Source organism: Bos taurus, chromosome 6, assembly GCF_002263795.3.
Source record: "Bos taurus isolate L1 Dominette 01449 registration number 42190680 breed Hereford chromosome 6, ARS-UCD2.0, whole genome shotgun sequence".
Taxonomy (NCBI): domain Eukaryota; kingdom Metazoa; phylum Chordata; class Mammalia; order Artiodactyla; family Bovidae; genus Bos; species Bos taurus.
In genome coordinates, this window is record NC_037333.1 from 24,241,855 (window position 1) to 24,259,080 (window position 17,226).

The 17,226-nt window shown below is 37.6% G+C and overlaps 1 protein-coding gene across 5 annotated transcripts in view; it reads left to right on the top strand.

Moving 5' to 3' along the window:
- Positions 1 to 17,226, top strand: part of EMCN (endomucin) — a 121,635-nt gene that overhangs the window by 31,242 nt on the left and 73,167 nt on the right. For 4 of the 5 annotated variants that reach the window (XM_005207702.5, XM_010805951.4, XM_010805950.4 and 1 more), the window contains exon 2: positions 11,267 to 11,386. In XM_005207702.5, coding sequence (XP_005207759.1) covers positions 11,267 to 11,386 — 120 coding nt within the window. 5 annotated transcript variants of the gene reach the window in all.

Consider the following 17,226-nt stretch of genomic DNA (forward strand, 5'->3'; position numbering starts at 1 on the left):
TAATGATATTATACAAAAGGGTACTACTTTTAAATTATAAGGCGAATGTGAGTCAACTGAGAAATAAGAATATATACTTTACTTCTTGCTCTCCTTCTCTTTAAATATGGATGTCCTAATTTCTTCCATTGTCAGCAAAGCAGATACTTCCCAACCAAGCTTTGAAAACATATTCTGTAAACGTGTCTGTTGCCCACTATTAAATAACGAAAATCTGTTGCAGTGTTCAGTGTAAGCTCTCTCTCTTTCCAAAGGCTGCATCTGTCCCACAACATGCAGAGTTATTTTTAAATGTGTTAGATTTAATTAGCCCACTACAAGGGACTCTTTTGATGGCATCCTGAAGGAGTGTTCAAATATTTTTAATTTGGAAAAATATACCATACAAAAGCTAGAAGGCTAGTCTCCAAAACAAGGAAGTAGACACCATGACTTCTTCTCTGTTCTTATAGAAATACATGATGGGCATCTACTGGGCATGTGGTTCCATCCGAGCAAACTGAGCAGTTTTTCCATCTCCAGTGTGGAAAACTGTGGAGAAACAGATTCACAGGAGGAAAGATATGCTTTTATTCTAGCACTTGGAACTGGTACATATTGGAAACAAAGGGCTGTAAATCCCCTGCTCTGTTAAGTCTTTGCTTATTTGTTTCTGATTAAAAGTATGTCACGCGTGTTTAAAGACTGTCCTTCATTATTTGCAGGGAATGAATAAGACAAGGTATCAAATTCTGGCTCAGCTTGTAATCCTATATAAAACCATTAGTCAAATGAACAAGATTATACTGTTATTGATACACCATGATCCACAAAGTAGTGGTCCTCCAATGTTTTGAAAGTAAATCCTTCATTTACATGAAAATTGTGAACTACCTTCCCAATAAGATAATAAATGGCACCCACTAGTTGAGAAAACAGAATGCCGCTAAATATTAGCATGCATGTGTCTGACTCTGCAACCCCATGTATGTGTGCTAAGTTTGCAACCGCAAACATGACATTGCAGTTCTAAGACTAGCCAACGTAAAGGAAAAGAACATGAAAGTTGGGATTAGAACATCTGAATATAAACTAGGCTGTAACACCTTCTACTCTGAGTCTTGACAAGTCACAATCAGACCTCAATTTCTTCATCTATAAAATGGAGATAATAGTAGTGTCTGTTCTACTGTTCGATGAAATTGTTAAAATCAAGTGATATGAAAGCAATTATTATTACACATGCTTAATTCTTGGAATGTCTATTATTTAAAGTTGTTTGTCTATTCAAATCATTCTTTTTAGGGCAAGAAAAGATTGTCTTTGAAAAATCAAACAACCTTGATTTTTCTGAAGATAGAAATAAACTTTTGTCCTCTTATTTTATCCCTTAATAACCAAAATTACCATCTCTCAACAGATACAAATTAAAAAGCATTTAAAATCAGCTAGAGAGTTTTTCTTTACATTTAGAGAAGACAAAAGTAAGAGTTAATGAAATAATAAACATGACATCTCAAATTCAGGCAAATATAATTTTCCAGCTTCAAATGCAATACTGTAGACTTCTTACAAACTCAGCTGTCACTAATCGAAAGTAGACATAAACACACATACAGACCTACACATACACTCTGTTGAGAAGTTGTGTAGCTTATTGTATATGAGCTCTGTTCATTCATGTTGGTATTGGTTTTATCTATGTAAAATATTTCATCATTTGCTCTTCTATGTTAAAAAAGAACATTCCAACACAAAGTAATCCAAATATCTATTTCAAATTTTGTCTTTCACTTTTTCACTATTTCCAGGTAGACTAACACCTGAAGGGAAACATATTTTGACCAGGTAACATTTTCAGATTGCATATCGAGTTAGTCATTTTGTCCCTTGTAATACAGAAATCATTTGGGGACTTAGATTTCTCCCAGGTGATGAGTTTATAACTTCATGAAGCCTTTGTATATAACTTCTGAAGTACAAGCCTCCTTCTTGGTATGTAGAAATGCAACTTAACATTTTATTATTTGTCATAATGGATATTTGCATTATAATTTAATCTTAGAAGTAATATAATTTTGTAGCTGAAGAAACTCTATTCAGCAGACACTTTTCATAGAGAGGAAACCAAGGCCCAAAGCGGCGAAGTGGCTCACGCAGCGACATCATTAGCTGATGTCACAACTGCAGAGTCCCTGTGTCCTTCTACTTCCCATGGTGTCATTTCTTGCAAGTCGCTCTTCTAAACTAATGTCACCTGCTGGAGGAGAATGTCTAGCGAGACCTTCCCTGTTGCTGAGGAAATGCCAGGAGGGCCTGTATCAAAGACCCAGGATTTCAGGTGGTGACAGTCTAAGCTCAGAGGAAAGCTGGGGGTTTCCGAATCACAGAATCACGGTTCTTCTCTGGAGTCAGAGCAGAGCACGGCAGGAGGAGTCTCGGGACGGTTGTCTTAGAGCCCAGGAGTATGGCCAGGTCACTTCTTTCCCTGAATACTCCCATTCTTATAAATATTAAAATACAACCTTTGCCTTTTTATACCTCAAAGAGCTGACACACCTCAAACCTGGTACAGCATATAAAAAGTCCCCTTATAATAGAGTCTGCAATCATGGAGCCTGATCTTTAAAGAATCACAGTTGTTTTGTGAAGGAAAAATACCTGCAAACTCCCATAATTTCAAACCTGACACCTGGATGAATGGAGAAAATTTGCCTTGGGAGCCTCCTTCCATTTGTCAGCCAAAGCACCTTGGATCCGCGGGTCCGTTTTGCAGATATTATTGTTTTCTGTTGAAGAAACTCACAAGTGCAATGCTGCCTTCCTGTCCTCCCCAGAGGGGCCAGGTGGCTGAGACACCTGTCCATGCCGGCACCTGCCAGGCCTGGCGCTCCCTCCCCACCTCACAGATGGCTGGCCACCTGAGGAGATTCCTCTGTGGGACAGAGCTCTCGCCCACGTATCTGCATGTTTTCTTCCTGTCAGAGATGAGGTTTTCTTCTTAGCCCCCAAATTCATTCCACCTACGAAAGATAAGCATTCTCAAACCTTTTGCGTTCGCTATAGTATTTTGTTAGCTTTAATAGAAAAAATACTTTAAACTTCAAATCCTTTTTTTTTAAGAGTTCCCACTAGTTCTAATGCTTTCATTTAAAATGAAATTTCCCTGTTTTCCTCTCCCAAAAGATTCTACTTTTAAGTGCGTAATATCCTCCATGCCCCATTGCAGGCCTTATATTGTACAGTCTCTTTTTTACTTGACACTATTGACCTTCCCCTTCTTTTTGAATATCCTAACTTCTTTTTCTGCCGTGAAACAATTTTTATTTTTTCTTTCCTTCTCGTGCAAAATTATCTGATTCCTCTTGAAATCTGTTCCACCAGGAGAAGGATTCTGTTTATCCCAGACACATAGAGACATAGCCTTACTTTGATTTCACTGAACTGGCATACAGCAAACTAAACACAGTACTGATTATATAGCACCACTAAAAAATAATTTTATTGATTTATTTCATTATTTTAATGAAGGCCGCACAGGCCTCCATTGCTGTGCGGGCTTTTCTCTAGCTGTGGAGGGCAGGGGCTACTCTTGTTGCGGAACACAGGAGCCAGGGCACACAGGCGTCAGTGGTTGTGACTCCCAGGTTCCAGAGCACAGGCTCAGAAGTTGCGGCACATGGGCTTAGCATGTGGGATCGTCCACAGCATGTGGGATCGTCCTGGACCGGGCACTGGACCTGTGTCTCCTGCGTTGGCAGGTGAATTCTTTACCACTGAGCCACCTGGGAAGCTCCAGCAACATTTTTATACAGCACCTTGACATAACCTTACAGTTGTTTCATATATGTGTAGCTTGGGTATCAAAATAAAGTCTAAATTCTTCTAGGAAAAAGGTATTTTTAATTTTTCTTAAAATAGACAAATGTTTGTTGAGGTAAAAGTCTCATTGGCTAGTAGCTTACTTACGCACTTCATATAGAAAATATTGAAATTATCAGACCAATGCAGATAGAAGAAATCATCATGTAATAATTGTTTTCTTTAAATTGAGGAAAAAAATTAACTGTATTTCATTTGGTTAGAAGTAGGCCAAAGTGACCTTTGCTGTGTCAAAGGGCAATGTGTTGATATGACACTGATAATTAAAAGGAATCAGTCCCTTATCTTTCATGAAGGTTCTGTTTTGATGAGAATATAGAAAGTGGTATCATATTTCATGTATTTATTGTTTCTATATTAATATACAAATATATTTTACTTATCTATGTATAAATTTGTAATATACCGTATTATATAACTAATATTTTAACATATTTTCATGTGTGAGGGAAAACTGAAATTTTCCACTTAAACTTTGTTAATTCTTTGTTACTTCTTTTCAGACAAAGAAGATATAGGGTACAATATTGAGCAAAAATTATGCTAGCTATTACTGACAAAGTACTATGAAAAGGGACCTTCTCACTATTTATAACATCCAGATTTATGCATTGCCATCACATATAAATATAAGAAGTGGATCTGTATTCATTATAAGCTATAATACATAGTGAAGAAGCATCTGCAAGTGATAAATGAAAATTGACAATCATTTTATTTCAATATATAATCTGTAAAAGTTTCCAAAAGTCTAAGGGGTGATATTTATAGGAAGTGGCATTGCATGAAGACAATATGAAATAGTAGAAGCAATACATTCTAAGTTACTGAAATACAAAGTTATCTACTTTACCTTCAGTCCCAGAAAGCAATTAATCTAGTTTATTAAGTTATTACCTAATAATGGTATTTTGAAGGTTTATAAAGAAGCCATTCTGTTTTCTTAAAGAACTTAAAACCTTCTGAAGTTGTCTTTATGGTTAAAACTGGCTAAGAAAAAATATTTTCTCAAATAATTCAAAGGAAAACTTCAGCAGTGTCTCTGCCACAAGTGCATTCCACACACACAAATAGTAGAATTAGAGAAGGAATTTAACTAATTGGTGCCTTGATCTTTGAAACTCCCTTAAATTCATACATTTTCTAAGCTGTAAAATGTATGGATTCTATTACATTAGGATATTTTTCTAAAGTTTTTTCCAGGTTTCAAGTTGTAGAATTTTAAGTTACCATCATTCAGTGTTTGTGTTGATCTAGAAAAAGCGAGATCAGTCTTTAGTAGTGGATTTTCAGTGGACTTTAGACACAGACTTGGTAGGGGAAAAAGTAGATGGGGAAATAGTTTTGAAACAGAGCAGAACCCTATGGTCCTTACTCCCCCACCCCCACCCCCTCGCCTGCCTTTTGTCTGTGGAAAAACTTTAGCCAAACAATAAGTTTAGTCAGAGAAGTGAGAACATGAAGAAACAAAGGAAAACAGTCCAATAAAATGAAATAATAATAGTTTAGTCATTAAGCATAGTTAAGGACCTCTAGTTCCTCCTCAAGGGCCATAGATAATATTCTGAGCCATATCCTGTGAGCTGTCTTATAGATACTGAAACCCCCACCAGGTAGAAGAAAGTTAATTACATTATGACCAGATTGTAACCATGACATGTGGCAAGAGTGTGGCAAGAGGTGCCACACTCTGGAGAACTGGCCTCAAAGAAATGAGAACAAACCAACCCTGGAACTGAAGACTAACTGTACTTAAAACAGCCCCGATGACACTGGTCAGACCATAGATGACCAATTTCAAGATGACTGTCAGAGTCAACCATACTGTTTCTGCATGTAGTGCCTTTCTTCCGTCTATAAAAGCGCTTGCCCATTGATTGTCAGTGTGCAGGGAACCGGGGGGTGGTAATCGACCTTTGGACAGGAGTCCACCTTCCCCTCACTGTGGATTGTCAGCATCCGAGATAAAGCAAACTTTCCACCAACCTTGCCTCTTTATTGGCTTTTGAGCGGCAGGCAACTGGACCCCCTTACTTTTGGTTACAGTTGCTCATTATGAGGATGGATGAAATTCTAACTCTCAGAGATTATTTGTGAGTTACCTATAAATGTAATTACAAAACATGTTAAGAAGATTGGAGTCAATGATTTGATCATTTGAAAACAGGAGAAAATAGGATACCTGGTTTCTAGCCATAAACTGAATTCTCAAAGTTCTTATATCATAATTAAAACAGTGATTGTCATTAAAATCCCAATAATACTTCATTCTTTCGTAATGTAGGAAGCTGGTGCTTTGCATCCCTTGCGCTCTCTCAGTGTAAGTGTGTTGGGTAGGGTGGAATGGGGATGGAGCACCATCTGTTTCTCTCAAGAGCAGTACTCTCTGGTTTGGCACAAGCAAAGCCATGAAGCACAGGTCTCCTTGTTAAATTTATCTTTAAACATTTTGGAAGTAAAGAGAGAAAAAATGCTACCTCACCGTGTCCTGTAAAGAGAAAATACTTCAGAAAAAACCATTTCCCTCAATAGTTTAGTATAAGATCAAATCAGACCTAGAATAAATTTACAGATAATAGAGTAAAAGCATAATTGATAGCTATTCATACCCTGGTCAATAAAACTTTAATAGAAGTGTGTATCAGTCACTCAGTCATGTCCAACTTTTTGTGACCTCATGGACGGCAGCTCACCCAGCTCCTCCATCAGTGGGATTCTCCAGGCAAGAATACTGGAGTGGGCTGCCATTTCCTTCTCCATTAATGGTGGTAGTTAGAATAAATCTTTTCCATCATATCAGGAGGGAAAATTTCTATTTGCAATTTTTTTTTTAAACTCAGTAAATCTCTTGTTTTTATTTTTCAATTTTAAACACCTTTAAAAGATTAGAAATATCCTTTGAAGCTTTAAGTCTAATATAGAAACATCTTATATGTTTGTTTATTTATATATACATGACAGTATGAATGCTTGTTATTAAAAAGAAAAAGTGAGATATTTTGTCTCTTTCTTCATCCTAAGCACATGGAGTCAAAACATCAGTGTGTCTAGTCACTTCCACACTTTCAGTATGACATCTTGTCAGAGGCAGAAAGAAGGTAGAGGGGAGTGTGGCTTGGCATGAATCCACCACGCCGTGGCCAGATGTGTGATGGTTAAGAGTATCTTCTCTGGAGTCAAGGGTGTCTGTACTGAAATTCCAACTGTCTTACTTCCCAGGGTGCAATATGAGCAAGCTGCTTACCATGTTTGAGCTTCAGTGTCCTCACCTATAAGATGGTGATCATAAGAGTATGAGCATTGTAGGGTCTTTGTTAGGATTAAATGAGATAATCCACAGAAAGTACTCACATGCTACCTGGAACATAGTGATGCTCCATATTTATATGGGTTATTTGTCAATCCTTGCCAAAAGAAGAAATGCTCTCTGTTGAACAATCTGAAGAACTGGTAATGGAGACAGTAATGAGTGCTGGGAAATCAGTGGCCAAACGTGTAGAAGGAAGAAGATGAGGAAAAGCCTTACATTATATCTCAGTCTTCCTAAATGAACAGTGAAAAAAGAGAGAAACAATAGAATGGGAAAGGTTAGAGATCTCTTCAAGAAAATTGGAGATCCCAAGGGAACATTTCATGCAAGAATGGGCATAATAAAGGACAGAAACTGTTAAGGATTGACAGAAGCAGAAGAGATTAAGAAGAGGTAGCAAGGATACAAAAGAACTATACAGAAGAGGCTTTAATGACCCAGATAACCATGATGGCATAGTCACTCTTCTAGAACTGGACAACTGGAATGTGAGGTCAACCAGCCATGTAATTAAAAGATGCTTGTTCCTTTGAAGGAAAGCTATGACAAACCTTCTGCTGCTTCTAAGTCACTTCAGTCGTGTCCGACTCGGTGCGACCCCATAGACGGCAGCCCACCAGGCTCCCCCGTCCCTGGGATTCTCCAGGCAAGAACACTGGAGTGGGTTGCCATTTCCTTTAAAGAGCAGAGATAACATTTTGCCAACAAACCTCCATGTAGTCGAAGCTACGGTTTTTCCAGTAATCACGTATAGGTGTGAGAGTTAGACCATAAAGAAAACGGAGGGCTAAAGAATGGATGCTTTTGAATTGTAGTGCTGGAGAAGATTTTTGACAGGAGATCAAACCAGTCAATCCTAAAGGAAATCAACCCTAAATATTCATTGGAAGAACTGATGATGAAGCTCCAGTACTTTGGCCACCTGATGTGAAGAGCTGACTCATTTGAAAACACCCTGATTCTGGGAAAGACTGAGAGCAGGAAGAGAAGGGGGCAGCAGATGATGAGATGGTTACATAGCATCACCGAGTCAATGGACATGAATTTGAGCAATAGTGGAGGACAGAGGACCCTAGCATGCAGCAGTCCATGGGTTCACAAAGAGTCACTCAGTGACTTAACAGCAGCAAATATCTCAATCTTACTATGTTAATTATGTGGTAGAAATTTGTGGCTAGAAATTTCCCTACTAGTTAGCTTCAAACTATACATGTGAACTTACTGATTTCACACGACGACTTCAAGAGGGCCAACGACATTGGTAAACACAGAAATGGGAGCTTTTAGTTCAAGTTCAACTAGTGGCTTCTCATTCTCTGCCCTCCTCATTTCCCAGTCATGTTTTCTACAGTTGAATTTCCTTTTGGTCTCTTCCCATTGTTCCAAACAGACTTGTAGGTAAAGTCCCATGTCTCTGGGTTGGTATTCACAATCCTTTATAATCTGGTCTCCAGAATTTTACCAGATACATCCACCAAGTCTTCTCATAGCAATAGCAGTTCAGCCAAACAAACCTCTTTGCATGCCCTCAAATCCCTCTCATTCCCCCATTTCACACCTTCACTCATGTTCTTTCCTCTTTCTTTGTGAACATGTTACTCACTCTTCAAGCTCCAGCCCCTGTCAACTCTCCCATGAAGTATTCCTTACTCATGCCAGAAGAGTAGTCATCTTCCATAAATTCTTGCCTCAATTTTTCTTGTCCCAGAGTTTTCCAATTTTTAGCTGGAATCACTGTAAGAAATACATTTTGCACTGGCACACATTTCATTCAGACATACACCACACACACACACACACACACACACTCCTAAGCAAAAGCTTCATGAAACAATACTTACTCTCATTATTTACAAAACTACTCTAATGTTGTCTCTTTTCTCTTTCATTTGGGGGAAAAGCTCTGACTGCAATGCATTTATCTTTAACTGTTTAATAACCCAAAGTTTGAGAAACACTGTTATACACATCTCAAACAGAGTATTCTTTGTAATTTATTGTGTACAGATATACTCCCTACCATATTAAAATCTCCTTAAGTGTGATACTGTTTGGTACAACATAAAGTCTTTCACTGTCTTTAACTATGCTTTTCATATTGGCTACCAGTGTGTGCAGAAGCAAAAAGGAAAGAAGGAAGGAAAGAATGAAGTAAGGAAGAGAAAAAAGAAATATGAAAAATATCTCTGGAGTTGTAGATTATACTCAGAAATTAAGGTTGTTTTATATTTAGCAAGTCAAAGAGAGAAATCATTCAAGCTATTTACAGATGAAATTCCTATCCAAGTAGTATATGCTTCTGTGAATAACTTCTTCTTCAATCTCAATTTAAACTTAGAAATTAGTATTATATCATGGGCTCTAGGGCAAAAAGAAAGATAGCAAAAACAAAATGACTAATTAATAGAGCAAAGGTAACTTCATATGTGCTGTGTTCCTTTTATCTGCTAGATATTGCAAGGTAGGAGGGAAGGGTAGTAAGACCAAGGGTGTGAATGTATCTCCAGAGGTGAAAAAAGCTTTGATTCGGTTTCGGTAAAGCCTGTGAAAAGGCAATGCTGTTGTTCCTGTGTGTACAGAGCATGTCAGTATATGCTCAACATGTCAAGCAATTTCTGTGAGCTCTTTGTAAACAAAGTCAGAGCTAAGCACTAACACTCCCAAGCCCCTCCAATCTATAAAACGAAACAGGAAGAACACTCTTATCTTGTGACATCTCAAATATTACTTTTCACTGACTTTCAAGATTATTGTTTTTTCCTCAAATTCAAAGAGGAAAATTTTGAATGAAATTTAAATTTGACGAGTTATACGAAGGACATGCATTTACTGTAATGACATACCCAATTTGACTGGAGTTTGAACAAAAGTTTTTGTTATTCAGAGTCCACCCTCTTATCAACATGCATTTCTCTGACTCTATATACAACTGACCTTTGAACAACATGTGTTTGAACTACTTGGATCCACTTGTATGACTGTATGTTTGTGTGTATGTGTGCTCACTCGTGTCTGACTCTTTGTGACCCCATGGACTGTAGCCCCACCAGGGTCCTCTGCCCATGGGATTTTCCAGGCAAGAATACTGGAGTGGGTTGCCATTTCCCTCTCCAGGACATCTTCCCAACCCAGGGATCAAACTCGCACCTCTTGTGTCTCCTCCATTGGCAGGCAGATTATTTACCACTGCACCACCTGGGAAACACCATATGCTTTTATAAATGTTAAAAAATTACAGTAATATTGTGTGAAACAAATCTTTCCATAGATCACTGAGAAGCCCTACATGCTTCACTTTAAAAAATAATATTGCAATGGATGTTTTAAGAGTTATTGTAAGACAGTGACTTTCTATTGCCAAAAATAATTATTAAAAATAAATATATAATATATATAACATTGTATTGTCTTCACTTCTGTGCTTTTGATTATTACAGTTGAGAGAAATAAATGATTTTAAAAGGCAGATTTATGGTGGCTCTATTGCCAAGAATTTAGGCTTGTAGCAATTGTTGAACTTTTTAATCTATTGTCTACTAATATATTCCAAATAGACAATAAATTTACATATATAGTTAGACACACACACATCTATCTATCTATATCTATATACGTATATACAGAGAGAGAGAGAAAAAAGGGGGAGAGGAGAGAAAGAAAGGAGGATGCTATGTTCCAGGTAGAAATGAATTACTACTGAGATTTTTTAGTATTTAGTAACAATAACTTGCTATAAAAACACTTGGTGAACACTGCCCAGAGAGTATTTGTTTAATTATTTCACTTGACAATGTTACTTTAGTTGGCTTAATTAAGTGTCAAACTTACACACGTATTCCTCACTGGTTTTGTAAGATATTATTTTCTTTCAGAACAACAGACTGCTCCTGCAATCATCTTAAAAATTCATGCCATTGGTGAGAAGCTGATGGAGTGAATGAATGAATAATGAACTCAAGGTTGAATTCTTTTACAATTAGAAAATTAATTCCAAAACCATACATACAATTTATTTTGTTTAAATATACTAGAATGTTTCTCAGCAAAATAAATGTAAATTTTAATGAAACTACTTTAACACAATTTTTTTTTCAGACACCTCAGCAACAACCACTCCACTATCAACAACTTCTGAAATAAATCCAACTCCACCAACAAGAGATACAAGAACATCACCAAATGATAAGAATTCAACAGGTGAACTATCTATTGAAGGTAGGATTAATTTTTCATGAAATTTACTCTAACTTTAACAATAAAATTATCACCCATATAATTTAATCATAGGAAAATTATTTGGGAATCTTTTATCTTTGGTATGAAAGTCTGGGTTATTCCCCTATTTCAAAATGTATGTGTTATTTTGGATTGAATACAGAGCCCTGAGATCATAGTGGACTTCTTTTTTTGAATCACTTTTTGTTTGAGAATGGTCTTATTGTGAGGGTTATACATACAAAGTTTATTTTTAGAGAAGAAAAATTATCATTCTCAGTCACAAAAATATCTTTCTAACTATTCCAGTTCCCCACGTAAGCAGCACAGCTAACATGGTGGAACTGTATTAATAAGAGACTGATTGTATTAGTTACATTGGGATGATAATTGATATAATCAGTAAATTTCAGTAGCAGTGTCATCATTATGGTTACTGGACTGAGTGACACCTGTATCATGTTTTATGGCTCTTGGTATTAAAGAAAATTACCTTATCATCCATGAAAAATAAAATGAGCCATTAGGATCATTCAGTTAAAAACTCAAGAGATCATTAACACAGCACATAATGCATTGTCTATCCTGAAGAAAACATAAAATGAGGCATATCATTTGGGTCCAGGAAACAGTGGAGCAGAGGAAATAGAAATGTTTGTTGATTACCTATGGGCAGAAATATAGTTAGCATGCTAAGGTAACAGAAAGACCTAAAAATCATGTACCCTAATAAACGGAAATCTCCACTGCTGTCTTTCTTGCCCTCATATTCCTCGTTTAACTTCCATTCTAAGACATACGGAAGATTGATAAGGGCTAGTTCACTGGACTTGAATGTGATGGTGATACTCAAGAGAAAAGGGGTATTATGAATATAGTTCATTGTTCCCAAACTGTCTAATTCTACTGTGAAACCAAACCAACCCTTAGAACTTCTTTACCGAACCAAGAGAAAGTATTACATTACACATTGAGGGCAGCACAGGGGATTTATTCTCAAAATGTGGTACAATCTGCATTACCAACTAAGGGAAACTCCAAATGACAGTCAGGTAGCCAGGGACCATGAGGCCTTCAACCAACACTCCACAGTCTGAATTATTTCATTTTTTTATTTTAATTTTTACAAAGCATATCTCTCTCTCTCTCCATATATATAGATGTGTATATTTTTATATAAAGATATATATAATAAAATATAATATTATATATATATACATGCTGCTGCTAAGTCACTTCAGTCGTGTCCGACTCTGTGTGATCCCATAGACAGCAGCCCACCAGGCTCCCCCATCCCTGGGATTCTCCAGGCAAGAACACTGGAGTGGGTTGCCATTTCCTTCTCCAATGCAGAAAAGTGAAGAGTGAAAAGTGAAAGTGAAGTCGCTCAGTCATGTCTGACTCTTAGCGACCCCATGGACTACAGCCCACCAGGCTCCTCCGTCCATGGGATTTTCCAGGCAAGAGTACTGGAGTGGGGTGCCATTGCCTTCTCCGATATATATACGTACGTACATACATATATATATATATATATATATATATATATATATATATATACAAAATCTCTATCTCTATCTCCCTTCAATCTCTCTGAGTTGCCAAATGAGTCCTTGGCTTAAAATTGTTTGATTTTGATTAAACATATTACTTTTGCAAAGCAACAGTGTGAAAACATTAGTCACTCAGTCATATCCAACTCTGCAATGCTATGGACTGTACCCCACCAGGTTCCTCTGTCCACAGAATTCTCCAGGCTAGAATACTGGAGTGGGTAGCCATTCCCTTCTCCAGGGGATCTTCCTGACCCACGGATCAAACCTGCATCTCTCACATTGCAGACAGATTCTTTACCATCTGAGTCACCAGGAAAGCCCCTGTAATCAATAATGTCCCCCCAAAGAACCAGGAAACAGAAAAGGTAAGTGCAGATGTTGCATGAAGTCCCAAAGAGTTAAAGTTCCACAGTTTTTCTGTTAACTACTTGGAACATATGCTTTCTAAGTGGGAAGATCCCTAGCCTGCCTACAATGGTCTATGATGAATAACACTGTCTAAATAATATGTAAGTGATCATGGTAAGTGATCATGAAAGGGTGGAGGTGGAGGTTTCACTGAAAGAATCCAGAATTGTAATTTGTGATACCAAGAATACACCTTACCTTTTTCACTTGAAAGGGAAATTCTATACCTACTCATGTGAAACATAATGGGGGAGACCTTTACATCAACTTTACCTTTGGTGGCTCCTGTCGAGGGACACTTGATAGAACAGTTGAAATCATGTGTACACACACACACACACACACACACACACACACACACATTTCTCCTATTTCCTTTTGAGGGACATTTTTCAGATGCTTACTCCTTGGAAGAAAAGTTATGACCAACCTAGATAGCATATTCAAAAGCAGAGACATTACTTTGCCAACAAAGGTCCGTCTAGTAAAGGCTATGGTTTTTCCAGTGATCATGTATGGATGTGAGAGTTGGACTGTGAAGAAATCTGAGTGCCGAAGAACTGATGCTTTTGAACTGTGGTTTTGGAGAAGACTCTTGAGAGTCCCTTGGACTGCAAGGACATCCAACCAGTCCATTCTGAAGGAGATCAGCCCTGGAATTTCTTTGGAAGGAACGATGCTGAAGCTGAAACTCCAGTACTTTGGCCACCTCATGCGAAGAGTTGACTCATTGGAAAAGACTCTGATGCTGGGAGGGATTGGGGGCAGGAGGAGAAGGGGACGACAGAGGATGAGATGGCTGGATGGCCTCATGCGAAGAGTTGACTCATTGGAAAAGACTCTGATGCTGGGAGGGATTGGGGGCAGGAGGAGAAGGGGACGACAGAGGATGAGATGGCTGGATGGCATCACTGACTCAATGGACATGAGTCTGAGTGAACTCCGGGAGTTGGTGATGGACAGGGAGGCCTGGCGTGCTGCGATTTATGGGGTCGCAAACAGTCGGACACGACTGAGCAACTGAACTGAACTGATTACCCATGTAATAAAAACTAAACTAATCTGTCTGTTTTTCAAAAGTTGTCCAAGTAAGTTTTAAATTATTCACATCCAATTACAAAAATGGTAATAGACTAGAATAGTTTTACTTTTTTAAAAAATTTTTATTATAAAGATGTCCATATGTACCCACAAATAAAGAATACTGTAATTCATCTCTCAGAATCAATAATCATCAAGCTTTTACCCCATTTGCTTCATTTTTCTTTTTCTTTCTCCTTCTTTCCATCCTCCCACCTTCTTTCCCTCTTCCCTGCTTTGTACCTCCCTCATCCTTCCTTCCTGCTTCTTTTCTTCCTTTATTCCCTCTCTCTCTTTGTATTTTGCTTTTGGATATTCTGAAGGCAATTCAGACTGTATGACATTTTACCTCTGCACACCAAGAGTGCATCACAAAAAATAAGAACATTTATTACAAAGCTACAGTGGAAAATCCATGGATGGAGGAGCCTGGGTAGGCTGCAGTCCATGGGGTCGCTAAGAGTTGGACACAACTGAGCAACTTCACTTTCACTTTTTACTTTCATGCATTGGAGAAGGAAATGGCAACCCACTCCAGTGTTCTTGCCTGGAGAATCCCAGGGGCTGGAGAGCCTGGTGGGCTGATATCTGTGGGGTCACACAGAGTCGGACATGACTGAAGCAACTTAGCAGCAGCAGCAGCAACAGTGTCATCAAATTTCCCAAATTAATAGTAATGAATTAGTATCATTTGAAATCCATTTCAAAGGGCTTTAATGGTTAAAATTTAATAGGACAGTGGGAGAAAAAAGAAAATGAGTACATTCTGGGGTCTCTGAAGAAACCAGCTGAAAGAATGATGGTGGAGAAGAGATGAAAAAGGAAAGACAGATTCTGCTGTCCACAAACTACTGGGATCCAGGATGAGAAACAGAAAGTCTGGCATGGTGGAAGAGATGGGTGAAGCCATTCGGCAGCTGGGGATCCACTGCAGTTGAAGGAAAATGAGGGAACAAGAGTGGAGAAGAGAAAGGAACTCCTTCTTATCTGATTTACTTGATCACCACTTGTATATTAAGGGCATAAGTTAGTTGGACTTAATATATTGATACTGCCTGTGTTCCTAAAAACAATGTACTTAGTACACAGACGAAGAACAGACATTGGAAGGACTGATGCTGAAGCTGAAGCACCAATACTTTGGCCACCTGATGTGAAGAGCCAACTCATTGGAAACGACTCTGATGCTGGGAAAGATTGAAGGCAAATGGAGCAGGGGGCGGCAGAGGATGAGATGGTTAGATAGCATCCCTGACTCGGTGGACATCAATTTGAGCAAACTTTGGTAACTAGGGGAGGACAGAGAAGCCTGGCGTACTACAGTCCATGAAGTCTCAAAGAGCGGGACACAACTTAGTGACTGAACAACAACAAAGAAGACCATGGAAAATTGGCCTCAAATTCTCATATTCTGACCAGTGTATCAGGATATACGGCTTTCTCTTTTCAGGCTTGTGAGGGGTTTTGTATGTTATCTCATTCTTCAAAGTAACCACTTTTAAATTATATAATAGTACCATAAAAAGTATATCTATAGTGAAATCATTTTTATTCCCCATTCCTCATGGCCACCAAGATCATTTTAGACATAAAGGATTTACCAAAAAATACACCATGGAGAAACATTTTTATTTTCATTTTAAGTTGTCCCAATCAGATATTCTTCTTAAAGGTCAAAAGATAGTTGATTTAAGTGTTCACATTTATCTAAAATACATACATTTTCTTCCTTATGACAATGGCAGAAATTCTATCATCAGAAAAATGGAAAATGCGCAGCCAAGATAGGAATCCTTGCAGTGAAGTAGTCAAGGTGGCACAGGTGCTGATAGAGCTTTGCCCAGAGCAGGCTTGTTTTCAGAAGTTTACTCAATTAGAGAGATGGGATTTGATCTATTTCTCGATGTGTATCACATGCTCTGCCCATTTTACTCAAAGGCCAAATGGCCAGGGTTAAAATCAACATTTGGTCAACACTGAATATCATCATTATAAAAGGAAATTTTAAAAATAAACCTGCAATTTCATTATTAAAATGTAACTATTATTCAACATTTTAAAAACACTTTATAGTAAGATATTTTAACAAGCTGAATCATAATGCAGAATAAAAATTCTCAGCACAGATACTTCAAATTTTTGATACTAAATAAACATTCAGTTTCAATTGAGGTCAGTAGAGAGACCAGGGATTTGGGGCCATTTCTTCCCTATAGGAGGTCAGTTGTGGTGGTGTTTAAGATGCACTTATGCTCTAGAAACAAAAATAAAACTATAAAGAAGACTTTTAAAAGGCATTCTTGTAAATTTTCTTGTATGATTAACGGGGAAAAAAATAGGCTTGGGGACCACATTTTTCTCCATATCTTTCCCTATTATCCATTGTCTTTGTATTCTTTGTGAAGTTTGAATTTAACTTGAACTACTTGGGATATCTCTGTTACTTTTTTTTTCCTTTTAATAAAATTTCAAAGTAGTAAAGATGACATTTTGCTTGTAGTTTATCTTCACAAGTTATGACATGTTCCAAAATTAAACACTTTCTTGAAACACTTGTGTTCTAAATAGAATTAAACACAACTCTAAAAGGTTATTTTGGAAAATGTTATGAATGATAGTTTACTAAACCACTTTTCACAGAGTAGAATTATATTCTTATGATTTAATCTTTTGTAAACATTTGTTGACTCAAAATAATATATCCCTAAAAGATATATATAGCTATGCATGTTAAGTCATTTCAGTCGTGTCTGACTCTTTGCTACCTTGTGGACTGTAGCTGACCAGGCTCCTCTG